This window comes from Drosophila eugracilis, unplaced genomic scaffold (genome assembly GCF_018153835.1).
Source record: "Drosophila eugracilis isolate 14026-0451.02 unplaced genomic scaffold, ASM1815383v1 contig_2152, whole genome shotgun sequence".
Classification (NCBI taxonomy): Eukaryota; Metazoa; Arthropoda; class Insecta; order Diptera; family Drosophilidae; genus Drosophila; species Drosophila eugracilis.
Window position 1 is genome coordinate 1612614 of NW_024573036.1, and position 17501 is coordinate 1630114.

General features: G+C 42.5%; 3 protein-coding genes across 4 annotated transcripts; 1 reads left to right on the forward strand and 2 right to left on the reverse strand.

Annotated features, from left to right (window-relative positions):
* Positions 1-368: 368 nt before the first annotated feature.
* Positions 369-3470, reverse strand: LOC108110800 (angiopoietin-4-like). The gene is made up of 3 exons (XM_017220028.2): positions 3460-3470; positions 816-896; positions 369-755 (listed from the first exon to the last, which is right to left on the reverse strand). Exons 1-3 carry the CDS (start codon positions 3468-3470, stop codon positions 503-505), a joined length of 345 nt encoding a protein of 114 aa, XP_017075517.2. The 3' UTR covers positions 369-502.
* On the forward strand, positions 1664-8771 carry LOC108110828. Of its 2 annotated transcripts, none has more exons than XM_017220065.2 (4): positions 1664-1977; positions 5242-5329; positions 5429-5760; positions 5916-8771. In XM_017220065.2, exons 2-4 carry the CDS (start codon positions 5320-5322, stop codon positions 6627-6629), a joined length of 1056 nt encoding a protein of 351 aa, XP_017075554.2. In that variant the 5' UTR covers positions 1664-1977; positions 5242-5319; the 3' UTR covers positions 6630-8771. The 2 variants fall into 2 exon arrangements, with proteins under 2 accessions (XP_017075554.2, XP_017075553.2); XM_017220064.2 differs by lacking the exon at positions 1664-1977 and adding an exon at positions 3859-5073.
* A 309-nt stretch (positions 8772-9080) lies between these two features.
* Positions 9081-11764, reverse strand: LOC108110827. The gene is given in 5 exon segments (XM_017220063.2): positions 9081-9845; positions 9908-10871; positions 10937-10978; positions 10981-11583; positions 11650-11764. Coding segments are annotated over 5 exon segments (2163 nt in total). The 5' UTR covers positions 11692-11764; the 3' UTR covers positions 9081-9333.
* Between the last annotated feature and the right edge of the window lie 5737 nt (positions 11765-17501).

Below are 17501 nucleotides of genomic sequence, written 5' to 3' on the forward strand. Positions count from 1 at the left end.
CAAATGTATTCCAAATTATGCCTTGTGCATGTTTGTTTTCTCCAAATAAACCGAATAAGTGGCTAAAAGGAAAAATAAGAGCTGATTAGTTTCTTTATTTAACTGATTTATGATCTAAATGAAATATTATTAAAATAGTTCGAAAAAATTGAAGTTTCGAAAATGTAACTTACCTTATGTGACAATTGCGGTACCACCAGGCGCCCATGGATAACACAGCACAACTACGCATTCCATTGATGTCGTTTTGTCGATCTTTAGTGCTGAATTTCATGCCCAGCTGAAAGTCGAGTGAGTCTCCGGCGTCCCCTTAGGATGATCCCACGGATTCCAGAGTGTAGTCATCAGCCTCAGACCCGACGGTAAAGTTATCGAAAATTTGAAAGCGATTGTCTTCTTTATAATCCTCCAGAAGTACCAAAAGCTCCTGAGTCTCCGACGCAGTGATCGCATGCAGCCTGTCCAAGCCAATGAAGAACTCATTGTCCAGATCCCCTAATCCTTATTGGTAGTCCTTCCACTCTAGGAAAAAGTCCTGACTTCCGTCGTTTCTGCGCATGAGAACCGTCCATCCTCCCCCGTGACTCTCCTGATCGCAGGCCACCTCGAAGGGGTCTCCACTGTGCCCTGGCACACGGATCACCAGTTTACTCTTCGATGACCCTGCACAGTTTTCTGGGTATTCATTGGGTATACAAAGGTCGAACTTTTTATCCAAGCGTTCCAAAATTTCCGCCTGACGTTTCTGCTCCTCTCTGTCAGTTAAAAACGTAAACAATTCATAAAAAGTCTTCAATGTAATAAATAGCAATTACCGTATGGCAAGGGAATCAGCTTTAAGGCTAGCAAGATTATTGCAAATTGATAAAAGAGTACAGACTTCATTGCCACTTTGGCTGAATGAAGTATTTATAAAAACAAGGAAAATATTAACAGGAATCGCAACATGATTTCTCTATAGCTGTTTGAAGCCTAAAGAAAGCTTTTTAATGTTCTTTAATCAAGTAAATTAATCTAAAGTCTTATCTCCTTCTTTTAACACAATAAACCTAATCAATTACTAGGAACTCTAGCTGATTCGACATATTATTTATTGATTAGGGGGTCCCCCTATCTCTGGAAAAACAAGATTTTTTTAAGTATTCCATTTCCAAAACAAATTTAAATCTGTTAATTTAAGCTCATATGGGTTAGAACGGCTAAATCTGTTTAAATTGAATTTAACGATTACTTGTCCTAATTCTTAGGGCGTACGTCGTGGTTTGAGTGCGCGCTTATAGAATAGTCAAGTTTCTCACCAATATAAGACTGAAAATATCTTTTATTTCTTTTATTACATTAATATTACAAGTTAGTCTAGTTTATTCAAATCATAAACATCATACAAAAACCGTTTTCTAAACAATAAAAATATTGAAACATATGTAGCTTTCAATAACTTATAAAACAGAAAAAATTAAATAAATAAAAATCCTTATTTCTAATTCATAAGTCGTTGACAGAAATTTAAAATGAAAAATAATTGAAATTTAAATATTAAAACTTGTCTCGTCTCATTGTAACTGTAGCAAAGTTTCCAATAAGAAGCGCTTAATTCTATAGCCTTAAATTCATATTTGTATTTTCCCGGGAATCCCATGCACCGATAATTTCCAGCACTGGCAAGATATCGATATATGCGTATATCGACATTCAGATTGTGAGTGTGCGCGCGTGCTCGCTCTTCTCTTTTAGAGCTTGTTTAGTCAATTCTCCAAAAACGCGTCGCGTGCTGTTTAATTTGTGTAGTATGTGCCATTCATCGTTTTTCACTCGCCGCCGCTGGTCCGCTTTTCCGCTGGCTTTCCTGCATTTCCACAGTCGAAAAAAAAACACAAGTAACTAAACTAAAAAATAAACAGTTTTGTGATCAAACAAAAGGAAAACCAAGAGCCAAAGAGGCAGACTGAAGCACGGGGAGAGGAGCGAGCGAATCAAGTAAGTTTTCGACTAACGGTGACGGTGGCAGTTGTACTTAAGTGTGTGCAAGAGTGACTGTAAAAGAGAGAGGGTCCTGCTGAAGTTGCAAGTGCTAAATTTAGAACTCAAGCTGAAGGCTGCACCACCCCATCCCTCTCCACCCACCGCCCACCTACGTCAGACGCTCTCTCCAGGAGCGAAAGAGAGAGAGAGGTGTGTTTGCTCGCTTGTGTGTGTGTGGTATGAATGGAACAAAAGTACTTGGACTTGCCAGGGAGCGAGATAGCAGATGTGTGCCTGTATTTGTGGCACGTAGACTCGTAGTAAAATTTTCCGCGTAAAATTGAAAGCAAATTGAAAAGCTCACGAGGGAGTTTGCCAAAAGTGCCAAAACTTTAGAAGAATTAAAATAACAATTACTTGAAACAGAAAATGTTTTAGGAAAATAATCGAAATAAAAGTGGGTAAAATATATTAAATATTTTTTTAAGTTCCGTACGATAAATAAATAGGATTTTCATGAGGTAATAAAGCAGTTAAACTAAACTACCTACAAAAATGATAAATTTTGAGGTGGAAATGTGAGCATTTGTTGGTAAAAATATAATTATAAAGTGTTAATATATTTCTATACAAACTAAATCATACTTGGAATAAAAACCAATCCTTCATACTCGTCGACACTAAAAATAATTAAAACAACATATAACTTTTGTTTAAAAAATAACAAGAAATTTATACAACAAAAATTGAGAAAACTGCCTGGAGCAGCCGAAAAACCAGTTCGTGCGTAGTTTTCCATGTCATGTTTTCCCCATGTTTTCCACATTCGGTGGCGAAAAGCGAGCTCCAAACAATTTCCCATATCATCGTTGCAACGAGTTTCGCACGCTTCGTCTTATTTCACTTTTTGCCGCGGTTCCTCTCTCCTTCTCCCCTTCTTTCTTCGCCTCTTCTCTTCTGTTTCTGCCACACATTACAACTCATAGACATGAATATATAGGCATATAGTCCTACGAATAGGTCCTGCCCGCTCCAGCTGCTTCTTCTTCCGTCTGCAAGCAAAAAGGTGCGCGACAATATTGTAAGCCCTTGTTAAAAGATTTTAATGTTTTTTTTTTCCTTTTTCTTTTAATATTAAGTTTTGTATGGATTTTCTGAAAACAGACTGATGGCGCTAAGGCCCTACAGTTATGTTCAGCACCTTTGCCGTCGTTGTTGGAGGCACGAGTTGAGCGCGCATGTACAAAAGCGACCAGCACTACGCCAGGCCCCTCTGGCACCCCCCAATTTTCCATGGGCGCCCACACGGGCATCGCATCAAAAGTATAGTAAGTGCACTTTGCGAGTGCGTCCAGGGTTGCCAGGCGAACGCGACTTTGCCCAGTTGTTAGGTGGGAATGGGTAAAGAATTCAATGAATGGGAAAACTGCCTGCACACAAAAGAAAATCGCGCTAAAGAAATTTGCAAGGGAATGTTCATTTTGCACGGCTAATTACAACACGCCCATTATCCACAATCAATTATAGTGCGCAACTTAAGCAATTAAACAAGGCTTACATTGTTGTGTAATACGATCGGGGCTTGACTTAATAACTTGAGTAGTATCTATTTGGTTTTGGTTCAACAATTTGCTCTTTTTTTATGTATGAAATAATTATATTATTTATAACACTAATCATAGATGTTTATGTTTTAAGGAGCTTAATTATTAAATCTTTAAAATTAAAATTGTATTTTTAAGTCCAAAGTAAATTTGTTTTCCAACTTCTGTCTGGTAACCCTGGAACTGCAACGGAGAAGAGAATCGTGGGCTGCACGCAGTGGCTATTTGATCGGGAAAGGGGAATGGGGTACGGAGGTCTCTCTCCAGCGCCAGCGCAGAGATTTTTAGAGACTTCGAGACAACAGTGTTGCCTTGCCACATTGTGGACGCAATGGGTTTTCAGTTGGAGCGCAACGTTAGCCGGTGACGGGCGGTGGGCTATATGCGATATATACCCGATTGTACCCGATACACACAGTAACACCGTAGTAACCAGCAAAAGTCAGCAAGCGTAGGCGGATCCAAAACAGTTGCACAACTGCATAACGCCAGGAAATTAGGAATTCTTAAGAAAAGACGATCTAAGCTAATGGCACGGAGTGTTTAAAAATAAAATTCTATGGGTTAAAAACCCGAAAAAGTAGAGCCTTAACCCTTTGGTGGTGCGGTGTGCCTGATGTTTTTTTTATTTGCGGATTTCGCGTCGTCTGGTTTCCGTACCCGTGGCCGTGCCAAAAAAAAATCGATAATTTCGTGCTGTATAAGTTACGGCGAAAGGTGCGCGGATATTCCGTTCGGGATTTGAGTTCGGGTGTTTTGAGTACTACGCGTAAGGACCAAGTGTGCGCAAAAGAGATTGTAAGAAAGAGAGATTGCAAATCACAATAAAAAACTGAAAGCTGAAAACTAAACTAAATTCAAAATTGATTTTTCTATATAAAATAACATCGGATATAACCGGTTAAGTGTCGAAACTTTCATGAATCATGTTATAATATAACAAACAAAATTCAAAGTTCTAAAGAGCAGAAACTCTCTCGCCGCTACACCGTTACTCGTTAACTACGGATTTACAACCAAAAAAATTGAGAGAGAGAGAGTGAGAGAGAACGTAAACGTGATTGAAATTTTTGCACAAAAGGGAAGCGCCGCTTACGTTTTACATGCGCGTAAAGAGAGTGGGAGAGAAAAAGCGGAATCGCAAAACGAAGCAGCGCGTAAAAATAACAAACAAAAATACATGCGGAGGCGTATAAATAGAAACGGCGTGTAAAGCGCAACGGCAAAAAAGTCGGTAGTATGTAGTAATAGTAGTAGGAACAGAAGGCGAAGGAGAAGAATAACTAAGTCGACGACGACTGCGACGCCGGCTGCGACTGCGGCGTCGTAGTAAGTTTTTCTTCTCTGTGCGTGTATGTGTGTGCGCTGCGTGGGTGCATCGTTGTTGCTGTGTGCGTGTGGCATGTGGAGCGAATAAAAGCCAAAGCAGAAAATCATGATAAAATTTGTCAGGCAGAAAAATCGCGAAAACACACTAAGGGCATCCAAAAATTTTATGCGCAAAAAGGTGGGATTATTACAATTTCTTATTAAAAAAAAATTATAATTAAAAATTATAAGTTTGACATAAATATAAAACCTTATATTAAATTAAAACACTTAATAAGACTCCGAAGTTATTTATTTAAAGATTTATGTACGTATATGATTAAAAAATCGAATTTTCCTCCCGCAGCGTGAATCGAATGACTCCGGCACCGAATCTGATGGTGAACTCCTCGATGTGGAAAACCAACGTCACTTAGACGTGGATATGGAAACTAGTAAGTGCCAAGCGGCAAGAACAGGATCTTAAAAAATACTACCAATCTAATATTATTCAATATTTAATTTTTATTAATAACAACAATCCTTTTGATTAGGTGTTGCTGGCCAAAAACCAATCGCTCCTGCAATGATGTGTCACCAGCAGACGTCGTCATCCTGCGCCCATCTCATGTACGACCAGCACAGTTCCGAAGAGGAGTTGGAGGTGATCAACGGGCCGTCCTCTCAGGCTGGTCAGCATCCAGGCGGACCGACGGCCACGGTCTCCTCGTGTGCCTCCCGGATCTCGAATCGCGTATGCACCTCCTCGCTGGACACGGAGGCGCCGTACGAGGAGCGAGCCACCACTTCCAACTCGAAGCGTTCAAGCTCTACGCTGATGGTGGAGAATCGCAAGCGATCGTTGGCCCATAGCTCCGATGATGAGGTGGGTTCTGGTGAAATTGTGGGACAGATTCTCAACTTGGCTATAAACGATGCAGCAGGGTTTGTTTTGCATTGGAAAAGAGATTGAGATTCTCTCTGAATCTGAAGTATTAACATTAAAACTATTTTTTAATCCCATATCTTTTCCCCTGACAGTTGCGCAACTCATTGGAGCCGATCCTGACGCCCGTGAATTTTCGCACATCGCCGCCATTGGAGGCATTCAAGCCAAATCGTAGCCATATGATGTTCCGCTCCACAACGCCACTGATATTATCGGAGGCCCGATGTGGCATCGAAAATATTAAATTATGTGATAATAGTGTAAACGAGGAGAATGGCGACAACGGCGGTGGCGGTGGCTGTGGCGGGGTGGCCAATAGCAGCAAGTGTGCTAAGATTGGTGCGGGAAACAACGCCAGCGGTACCGGAACCGGAAACGGAGGCAACGAGAACGAGCCGAGTGTGATTAAGGCGTGCAGCAGCTCGCTGAAGATGAGCAACAGCAGCCACCACATTTACCAGCCGCAGCCGAAGTATAGTTTTCATTACAACAGTTCGCGGAGCAGTCCGGCCAGCACCACCGGCTTGGACATGGAGGTGCGGTCGGTCAGTCCGCCGGCGAAACTGTTCCACTGCGCCATATCGCCCCGGCGGCGACCCAGTAACAATGCCAGTGGTTCAGCCGCGGGCGCCACAACAATATCACCATCATCATCATCAGCAGCAGCAGTCTCAGCAACAACGACACACAATTCTGCCAACTCCGCCGGAAATGCCGCTAACGTCACCGCCGTCGCTACCCAGAGACTGCAGCGACCGCATCGGCCGTGTTTAGATTTTGATAAGATGCAGCAGGTTAGTCTCTAATGCAGAGCACGCTAACACCAGAGCAGCCGATAGAGATACAGACGGATAGACGTGGAAGCAGGAGGAAGGATGGTCAACGAATGGGGGGGCAAATCAAAGACTTTTTATACGAACCAACAACCGCTGAACGTGCCACTGTATTCGGAGCAAGCTAGAGTGCCTAGGGACTAGTTGCAGTACCTGGCCAACTAGCAGTTCGGATGCAGTAGCAGCAGATTCGAGATTCAGATCCAAGGACAAACAGACAAACAGCAGAAGATGAAGTAAAAGAAAAGCAGAGGAAAATATCATCAAATCAAATTATATAAATCTAACGGTAATTCAAATTTTAACGCAACCAACAAAAACAAAACAAAGCAAAGAGAAACCTAAAATTTACAATAGATGCAGCTATTTTTTCACAATTTTAAACTGAAAAACTGTAACAAAAATGTGAGCGGGGATCGAAAGTTGATGCAAAAACAATAGATTTAAAGGCTCCGGGGTGCAAAGGTCGATGGTTGATACAAATCGAGATTTCGCGGGGGGTGTAAAGATTACAAATCATATGTAAGCCGTATGACAAAGGATCACAAAAGTTGATTAAAAATAGGCATAAGGAAAGCTCTGGGTGTGTGTAAAGAGAAAAGCCAGCCGGTGGAAACTGTGAACTGTAAATATTGTATTTCTGTGGGAAAACCAAAAAACTTTTGAAGAATTGGCATGCCATCGATAGACGAAGAAGAAGCAGAAGAAAGTGCGGAGTAGAATGTATTTTAATTTTTTTAAAAATCCGACGAAAAACACTTGTAGTGATGTGGCAGAAGACTCAAAACTTAAAAAAGAGAAGAATTATATTTCTATTGAACGAAGAACGAAGAAGAGCGGAAGAGAGGGGAAGTGGGAAATGAGGAGGGAGAATAGCGTAGCAAACACTTGGGACGAAGAAATAGCAACAGCAACAATGTGAAGCAACAATAGCAACAACTGAAATAATATAAACAAACAAACGCAAACAAAAACCTTTTGTATAATGAGAGGGAAACTGTCGCGGCGGCAGTTGAAAAACAGTTAAAATATGTGTTTAATGTACAACATAAAATAGCGAGCTATTTTATAAACAATATTCAATTTATCCGCAATTAAGAGAAACGATAAACAAACAAAACCAAAAAGCTGCCATCAACATTCACGCATACGATTAAAGCTCTTAAGTTTTACCAATATGATTGATGATTGATGATTAACGATTAACGATTAACGACTAGTAAGCGCAACAATTGGAAGAAGTTAGCAGGCCCATAAGTGTATTAGTAAAGCATAATTAAACATTTCTTTGTCAAGTAAAATGAAAATATCGAACCGAGAACAGAAATCGCAGCAGGTTAACCCATATTCCCATATTCAATTCAAAGTGAAAAACTAAAAGCAGTAAATGTGTGCAACCATAGCAAGCAAAACTAAACAAAACATACATTCTTAAGTACCATATATATGTAAAGACCAGAAAACGATGCAGCCAGAGCAAAATATTCAATGTAATTCTAAGTTTAAATCATATTTACTAACAAAAGGCGACGGCAGGCTGACTTTCAGTTAACTCAAAAACTTGAAAACTCAAAAAGTAGTCAATGGATTTTCGTATGCTAATTTTTTCAACAACCATCTCATGCCCACTAAACCAATGTTTCACTCACCCCACAAACGAACACTCAACACTTGCAACATGCAACATTCAGCATACAACATTCAACCTACCAAGACAGCATAATCCACACCACCAAGACACCAAGAATATATATGATAATAGAGGGGAACCGATTGATGGAGGAGTTAGTAGGACCAGGCTGGGAGACGGGCAGTGCAGATATGATACTGATACTAGGAATGCAGTTTTCGTAATTTTTAATTAATTAAAAAGTAACAAAGAAGTATGAACAGATGAATATATTATATATGTGTAACAAAAGGGAGAATCGGAAGATATCATGGACTGAGTACATTAAAGCGTGGAAAAGATAGGAAGCTGGTGAAGCAACCAATACTAGGATTTTAGTTAATAAGCTCTAAGGCGGTGGAAAACTATTCCGAGGAAAGCTAACACAGATCTAAAGGAATGTTTTGCTGCGGGGCGTTTATGTTGAATATTTTTGAGAAACAAAACAAAAACAAAAAACATGAAAAATCTAAAAAAAAGAGAAAAACAAATTATGTTGTAAACAAATACAAAGATTTCATTGCGTTTTGGGCACACTGACAGGCGCCCAGACACTTGTGTTGTACATAGTTACATTAACAATAACAATATATATTTAATATATATATATATACTTACTCATTAACAATTAAGTCGACGAACGGTACAAGTGCAAAAGAGAGAAAGAAGTATGAAAACAAAACATTTGAGAAAAACGAAAGAAAATGAAATGAAGATGACAAGACGAAAACATGAGAAATAATAAAGAAATGCTCTGCAATAGAAATGCTTGGATTTTATTTTCACTTTGCAGATATCACAGTGGAATCTTATGTCGCGTAAGGGCAATGAGTGCTGTATCTTTAATAATTTACAGATTTATTAAGGAGTTCATTGTGAAACAGAATTCGGTAAGACTTGATGCTCGTTCCTAAATCAACTCAAAGTTCCTATTTCTAAACTTAACTTGTACAAAATGCGTACGATAGATATATAATCCTATTCTGAAGAAACCTTGGCACAGCATAGCTATAGGCCCAGAGTTTTCTGCCCAGTTTGGTCGCTCAAGGCGTCAGACTTATTGTTTTGAATGTTGGTGGCCACATCGTCATCCTCTTCGATTGGCATTAGTTTATTGCTAGCCACTGCCCTCTTCTTTTTCACCTTTTCCACAGGTGGTTGGTTAGCTCTGCCCGGATCGTGGATCCGCGAATGTCGCTTGAGATCCCCTGACACCCGGAACTTCTTTTCGCATATCGAACACTCATACGGCCGTTCTCCGGTGTGCACTTTGACGTGGCTGAGCAGGTAGGAGCTTGCTCTAAACGTTTTGTCACAAAACTGGCAAGCGTAGTTCCTTTCCCTGGTGTGGATCCTGCGGTGCAAGACAAGGGAATAGCGCCGGGAAAAGCTCTTTCCGCAGAACTCGCACATGTGCGCCTTGATGTCGCTGTGCCGCGAGATGATGTGGTACTTCAGGTCGCCCCATTGCCGGAACCTAAAGTCGCACTTATCGCACTTAAAGGGTTTTACCCCGGAATCTGTAGAGGAAAGGAAATCAAGGATTAGTTCTGACTCTGACACGTTGTTGACTAAGACTCACGTGTCCTTTCGTGGGCCTTCAGGGCACTCTGTGTGTAGAAGGATCTCTCGCAGCTGTCGCATTTGTGGGATCTCTGCTGGTTGTGCGTGTACTGGTGGTACTTCAGGGCATTGTACGAGTTAAAGTCCCGGTTGCACTTATCGCAAAAGTGTTTTCTCCTCGTCTTGCTGTCCGTCTCCTCGGATAGATTCGCATCCAAGTCCTCCATCGGAAAGCTCTCATTGTTCTCTTCGGCATCAGGATCCTCCTCTTCAAAGGGTGAAGCTGGTCTGCTGTCTGTCATATCATCTCCCTCCAATTTAAAGGGCTCATTAAGCACGAGAGGAGATCTCTGCAGTTGCTCTATCGAAGAATTGGGTGGAGGAACAGATGGAGGAGGTGGCGTCTGGCAGGCTGGTGGTACAACCAACAAGGTTTGCCCATTGGCTTCGCTGACCTTAGATAGGGATTTCTTCATTTTAACTTCATCTTGAGGTTCCCCCTTTTCGGGACTGAGGAAATCCAAAGCTATGTGCTCGGTCTCATGGGGATTCTCTTTGAGCAGTGGAGCAGCCTGTTCTGCAGAAGCTGGCGGAGGTTCTCCTGGCAGGAGGAGAGCCGGAAAGGTGATGTCCCTGAAGTTATTGTTGAACCAAGGAGCCGTCATTCCGCTGGAGGTCAGTTCAAGATCCACCAGCTCATCGCAGGTGTCTTCAATCGAAACCTTGTCCACCACATTGCGGATGCCCTCGAGCATATCCTCCGTATCACTGAACTCCACGTCGTCCACCACGGGCACAGAATTCGGTGTGCTATTGGTGTTGACCACCACGGGATTAAGCTTATCCGTAGATTGCCCATGCAGCACCATGTTGACCCCGACGTTGGCCACATCGCCCACATGGTGACCGATGTTGTGAAAGTTCTCGAAGTTCAGCTGCACATCGTGAAAGACTTGGTCGAGTTTGGCTTGTTCCTGTTGCAGCTTCGGGAGAAAAAAGGAAATTCATATTATTATCAGCAGCAGAAAGTTTTAGATTTCCAACTAACCCTATCCTGGGTAGACAGCCCACACATGTCGAGTGGTTCTTTTGCTGCTGCTGCTGTTGCTGGGTATCTTGGACTACCGTACGTTGCTCCAGAACGGTGGGTTCGTAGTGCTGCTTGAGATGGGCGAAGAAGTCCAGTTGGGTGTGAACGGCGTAGCCGCAGATTTCGCAGCTGTAAAGCGAGGCGGGGGCCACGTCCTGGACATGCTTATGCTGCTCGAGATCAGCGTCTATGTTGCCCTTGAGTTTTCGAGAAATGCGTTTCTTGTGGGGCAAAACCTTTCGGGCATTCGTGCAGGAGGCGTTGTTGTGGGCATACAGAAGATCCTCGTCCTCGTGCAGACCCGTGGAAACGTCGATGGGAACCGTGGGCTCAATGGCCATGGCCGGAAAAGTGGCTTGAGCATCTGGCTGGTGGGGTACAACATCGTTTTCCGGCGAGGATTTGTTTACAAATTGAAAGATGGTATTGTGGAAGTTCAGCTCCGGGGTCAGCGACTCCTTTTCCACGTAGCCCACGCCGTTCTCGGAGTTGCCGGAACTGGGATTTGTGCTTAGATTCGTGGGTCCCTCAGATTTGTAGGTGTGATCTATCAGATCCATTATAAAGTGATTTGGATCTCGCATAAGCTCTGTGGCCAGCAGCGTCTGTTTGAGGTCGAAAATCGGATAATTACAGTGCTTACTTATGAAATTTCAGTGTTTTCCACTCACATGATCGATGAACTGTTGGGTGTCCACTTCTTTACGCTCCATTTTGCCTGTTTTTCACTTAAATTCATTAATAAATTAAAATGTTTTCACTTTAATTTGCTACCTCAAAAGTTGATCAGCTGTTGCTGGTCTATCGATAGCGTTGGCTTCACATCGATTGCAGTGCTCGGAAGCAAGCAGTGCATTATAAACTGCTTTATTACTATTGACCGCCAAATTTGAAATTGAATGCCTTATCAGTTCAAATGTTGTATATTATTAAAGAATTAATTTTGAAATTATTTTTTTGATAATTTAAGTTTATTCAACCTTATTAGCATTTATTACAGCCTGCTAAGTGCAGTAAGTGCTTAAGTTTCACGAGAATTAAGAAGTTTGTTTCGATTTACAGAGAATCTGCTTCGAATTAGAGTTCATTAGACATCAAAGTGCTTTCCCAAACTTCCTCCTCCTTCGCGACTTGTCAATCTTGAAGTTAAAGGTGTTCCCTGATGGATTCTTCAAGGGACTCCATTGTTATTGTTATGATTCATGGGAATCCGAGTGCGCAATTATCCGATTTGATCTAAACACAGGCAGTTGGTATTTATTTTTACGCCCATTTGAGATTCAGTGAGTCAGCAGCGAGAGAGAGAGATCAAAAAGCTGGAGAGCTTCAAAAAAAATGCAGATTGTCTAATAATTGTTTATTAAACATTAATAGACTTTGAGCGAAGTGCTAAGCAGCCGTCGCTCGTCACACTAAATTCCCGAAAGAGTGTTAATAAAATTTTATGGAGTTTCTGCGGTTAGTCGCCACTTGAAGTCGGGCCTATAAATACCGAAGGGGACCATATGGATATGGATGAGCTCCCCTGCTGCTCCCCTCTTCCCTGGCTACCCTCCAATGTGTGGGCCTAAGCCCTCTGATCCGTTTACCATAAATATGTTGATATATCGCTGAGCAGGATTAGCTTCCTGTTCGCGGCCATATGGTGACCGGAGACGGAGTAGGAGACGGGGGAACGGCTTGGATTATGTGGCACTTCAGAATGTCGGATATATATGGAGTGTTAATTTGTAATGGGAATGTTTATGGCTCTGTTTGTTGTTGGACTTTATGTTCCAACCAATTGGTTTCTGGCCCAATGGGGGAGGCCCCAATTTAGTGGCTTTCAATATGGCTACAGATTATGGTTTAGTTTAATATACGTTGAGCTATGCAATATAAATTTGAAAAGTATTTTCTTATGTTTAAAAATGATCCTTTTTTAATATATAATCCCTCCGATTTATTCTCTGAATATTTTGATTTAATTCTAATGTTTTTGTGTGCGGAATAAATATTGTTCTTTCATTAGGAAGGGAATGCAAATTGTTTGGTTTTTGGTTTAGCAAGTAGCAACGCCCACCAGCTGCCCACCAGAACCCATCCTGATCTCTACAGATTCAGTCCTACCTGACTCTGGTCCATTGGATTATTTTCTGTGTGTTTACTCTGCGAGCTGGCGGGCAATTTGTGTTTGTTTTTGGTTTATCGTTTTCTTTGAATCTGAATAAATAAATGCGAAACTCTTTTTGTGGTTTTCGAATGTTTTTCGCAAATATAAAAAGTCAATATTTACTTTTGCCGAAACAATAAAAGTATTAACCTGCTGCGGCAAATGGGATTGTTATGGTTAGTTTCTGGGAATGAAAAACCTTCTTTGAGATTCTTCTTTTAATTATCTTGGAAATATTTTTGGTCATATAAAAGTTTCTGTCCAGTTATAAATTTGTTTTTGGGAACTTCACCGAACTAAGACCTATATTTCCCACTTGGTTCCCATCTATCAATCTTGCCTCCAGCTCGTTAGAGAAGTTCGTGCAGCAAAAAGAGGCAGCAAAAAAGACTGCGGCTGTCAACATTCCGTTCGTTATTACATGGTGTACAATACATAATGCCATTATTATCATAAGCGTGCTTTTTTGTGGATACAACAAGAGGGGAGGCAAGTAAGTTTCCGTAAAAAACACAACACAAGCGAAAGGACCTCCGCCGCCGTCAGGAAACATGCAAGTGCCCAAGTGCCTTCTTTTGTTCTTCGTCACGTACTGCGGTGCTGTGGACCCTCCCCCATGTCCTCTCCCTACTCGGAAACAGCCCAACCCCCAACCTGCAGTGGAAAAACCACCTTACAACCACACAGATCCGGCGTGAAGGACCATGGACCAGGCACCAGGCAGGAGCAGAAGCAGGGCCAACCTACCGCAGACTCGAGTTTTTCGCCGTTGCCAAAGGAGGAAGCGGAAAGGAGCCTCATCAAGAGCAGTTCGATCGGTGAAGAGAGCTGGAGGTACCCTGGAGGGTATAGGGTATATCAGCTGCTTCAAAACTAGAAAGGTTTCAGTGCCTCTCTGGAGGTTTTAGTAGGCTCATTCTCAAAAATCATGTTTTTTAGAAAAGGAAAGTATGATTTGACAATGATTTGGTAAATAATAATTATCTTAAAGTTAAAAATCTTTAAAATTTGTTAAAGATTTGCTAGTAAGCTTTTCAACGGTACTTCTCAGTCGAGACACTTAAGGGTAATCCAAATTGTTTTCCTTTTTTAATTTTCTTTGTTTTTTAGCTCCTCGAGTTTGTCGCCTTGCGGGTCCAAATTATACAACAAAAGCTGTAAAATGTAGCCAAAATGCAAAAACAAACAGAGGAATGACGAGGACCACAGTTTCGCCTTTGGGGCCTGCCACCCTCCGCCCACCAGATTTTCCGACCCGCCCACAAACCAGAGATTTTCTTTTTGCTGTTGGTGCTGCTGCTGCATAAATATTGTCAATAGCAACAACTACAGACGGCAACAACAGCAGGTCTTTGCTATTTTCTCCTGGCCGGGAGGGGGTTGAAGAGCCCCATCCCTTTCTGCCCAGCCGCCCCCCTGTTTCCTGCCGTTTTCCCATTCTTGACTCACGTTTTTTGTTGTTGTGCCATTGTTGCTAACAATTTTGTGCTCATCTCAGCGAAAAATCTGTTGACGCAATTGTCACGTGCTGGCAGTGTTCCCTGCCAGTTTTTTACTGGCATCTCCGTCCGTGTCCTGCCAAAAGGATGTTTTCTATATAGTTTTTAAACACATGTAGCGGGGGCATGGGGACTTCCTCGTGCCTCGTGCCACTGAGCTCTGAGCTCCTCGTTAAGTGCAATGCGGCGACGTACAAGTGGCGGCAGCAATCTGATTTACTTACCCCTGCTAAAAAAGGACATTTAGGGGGATAATGAGGCATAATGCAAGGCGAGGACTGAGATTACAGAGATTATATTAATTTTATTATCAATCAGATGAAGTTTGTGGATAATCCTAGGTTCTGGAGATGAGTGATTTACCATTACAGAACAGGTGTTTGCGGACAAAGGCCAAAATGTTTCTTCTTTCAACACTCTAACCACCGAACTAATTACTCAAATCTCCCGCTTTATTTGGGCTTGCCATGTGCTTCCCCTTTTCAAAATATATTGACGAGCATTTTTAGCCAGGAGTCGACTCATGAGCTACCCGCTAGGCTTGCACACGCCCTACTCTACCTTTTCGCCATCTCGATATTCCGACATTTGTGAGCCCAGAAACAGGGGAAAGCCCAACGAAGTCCAAGTACGGAATCAAAAGAAATATATTTGTTCGATTTGCAATGCTTCCCCGCCTGGCTGCGATAGTTTTCACATGTTTTGTTCGGGCATTAATTCCGTTTAAATGATTTCCGCAACAGATTTGAGCTTTGCACGTACTCGAGTGGAAATGAATTTGACCAACACAAGAGGTTTGCACACAGCGTTTTCCCTGCCCCTGCTTTTGCGGTGTCCCATTAGTTTGATTGTTCAGAAGGCCATTGAGCCGTGAAAAATATCACAGAAATAAAACCAAAACCCAAAGCCGCAATGCCAAAATGAGCTGAGTTTATGAAAAGCGAAAGTCGAGATTGGGCGATAGCCGTTTGCAGGACTCGCCACGGGATGTTGCCAAAGATCTTTTGGATAACATGCATCGATATGCGGACGTTCGTTAAAATCTTATAAAGTCGATCAAATAATTCAGGCATAATGAGTTCCCGGAAATCTGTAACCAATAAAGCCTTGTCAGCCCTCGTCCTTGAAGTGCTAACCAAAAAACCAAAAATTATAAACAGCAAACTTGAGATTAGTTAACATATCGTGACTGTGACCAAAGATCGCGACAGGATCTCCGAAGGCCTCCAGCTGAAGGTCATACTATGGCCACAGTCTTGCGTTAGATCCCAAAGTTTCTGCCCGAAATGCGTACGGTTAACCAGGAGAGGCCAAAATATGCCATTTACGTTGGCCACACATCGTTGTCGTCCCGGCTCAAGGACGAATTGCCAGCGGCCCAAGGACAAATCGCAACGGCAAGAAACACGAGATACCAGCAGCAGCAGCTGAGTTTGGCCTGCTTGCTGTCGTCGGGATGTCAGAGTCAGCGGGTGCCATTCGAGTCCTTTATGTCACCATCCATCCTTACTCGAGGCTCATCATCTCGCAGGCAGGCAGGCGCATCCTGCCGCGTGGATCCCCCTGGATTCTCTCCCTCTCTCTTCCCGGGCCTGATTTCCTATTCCGATTCCTGCTGCCTCCTCCGGTGCGCTGCTGGTGCAAATCGCCGGCATTTAACACTAACCTTCCGATCTATGCTGCCGTCTATAGGAACTGCCAGCGGGCAACGGGCCAAAAGGACAACAGCAAGTCGCTTTCCAAAATCAAAACAGCACCTGAGTTTCGGGTTCGTCCTTTTGCCAAAAAAACACCTTTGACTTGTGTCAATTTGGTCTTAAGAATCCGACAGAAGCGGGTTGAAAGTTGGCTATGGATAGGTTAATGGAAAATCTAATAACTATAGCTGAGAGTTTTCCCAAGTGCAGGGACCAATTACTCTTCGTATTTACCCAAGAGTGTTCCCAAGTTCCTCCTTTCGGGCTCAGTCTAACCATCCCAGCCCCATCTGCCTTGTTATCCCGCATTTATTTACCCAATGATAACCAAATATTTTCCATGCTAAGACATTTTCCAATTTGAAGCAATGAAAACATACAAGTCGCTGGCGGCCTTTGATGTTGCACGTTCATCTTTGATTTCCCTCGACTCCTTGCCCCATGAAATCCGAGTGAGTCAGTCAGCCTCAAGTGTGTGTCTCCTGTTCCCTTTGCCCTTTCTTGGATGTGTCGATGTTTCCATTTCTTTTTTGTAATTAACCGACTTTCGAACACATCGCCGGCACTGCCCACTTTTTGTTTCCTTGGCAAAACGCGATGTTGCCACGTCCACGCCTAAACACTTCGCTTGCCGCATGTGTTTCTCGTCCCCAGTCCTTGCTACACGGAGAGAAATTGTTACTTCAAATTTGAAGTTTACTATGGGAGATCAATAAAACACATAGTAAGAAATAAGAGCTGTTTCTCTCAGTGCCCTTCTCCACATTTTCCATACATTTTCCACGGATGTATCGGATTTCCCCCGAACCACAAGACATTAGCTCGAAGTTGGGCAGGCGCCTCGAAACGTCAGCGAATTTTGACCGCCTGCGCCTGTTTGTGTTAATGAGAAAGTGTCATCGATTTGACGTCGCGGCGAAAGACCAAACGCATTTTCCCGACTTGTCATTATGTCAACGAGGTGTGATTGGACTTGTTTCCGTGGCCACAGCACGGGGAAGCTGCCTGGCAGTATATGGAGTGCGCCGTGAATGGAGCTGACACACTTTCACGGTGCAGACGGAAGGAAGTCATTTAATTGAAAGTGGGAAATCCGATCTAGTAAATAGCCAACTGTTACAGAAATTACTTCTTGAGTTTGGTAAAAAAGTAGGAGAGTAGAGTTAAGAGGTAAC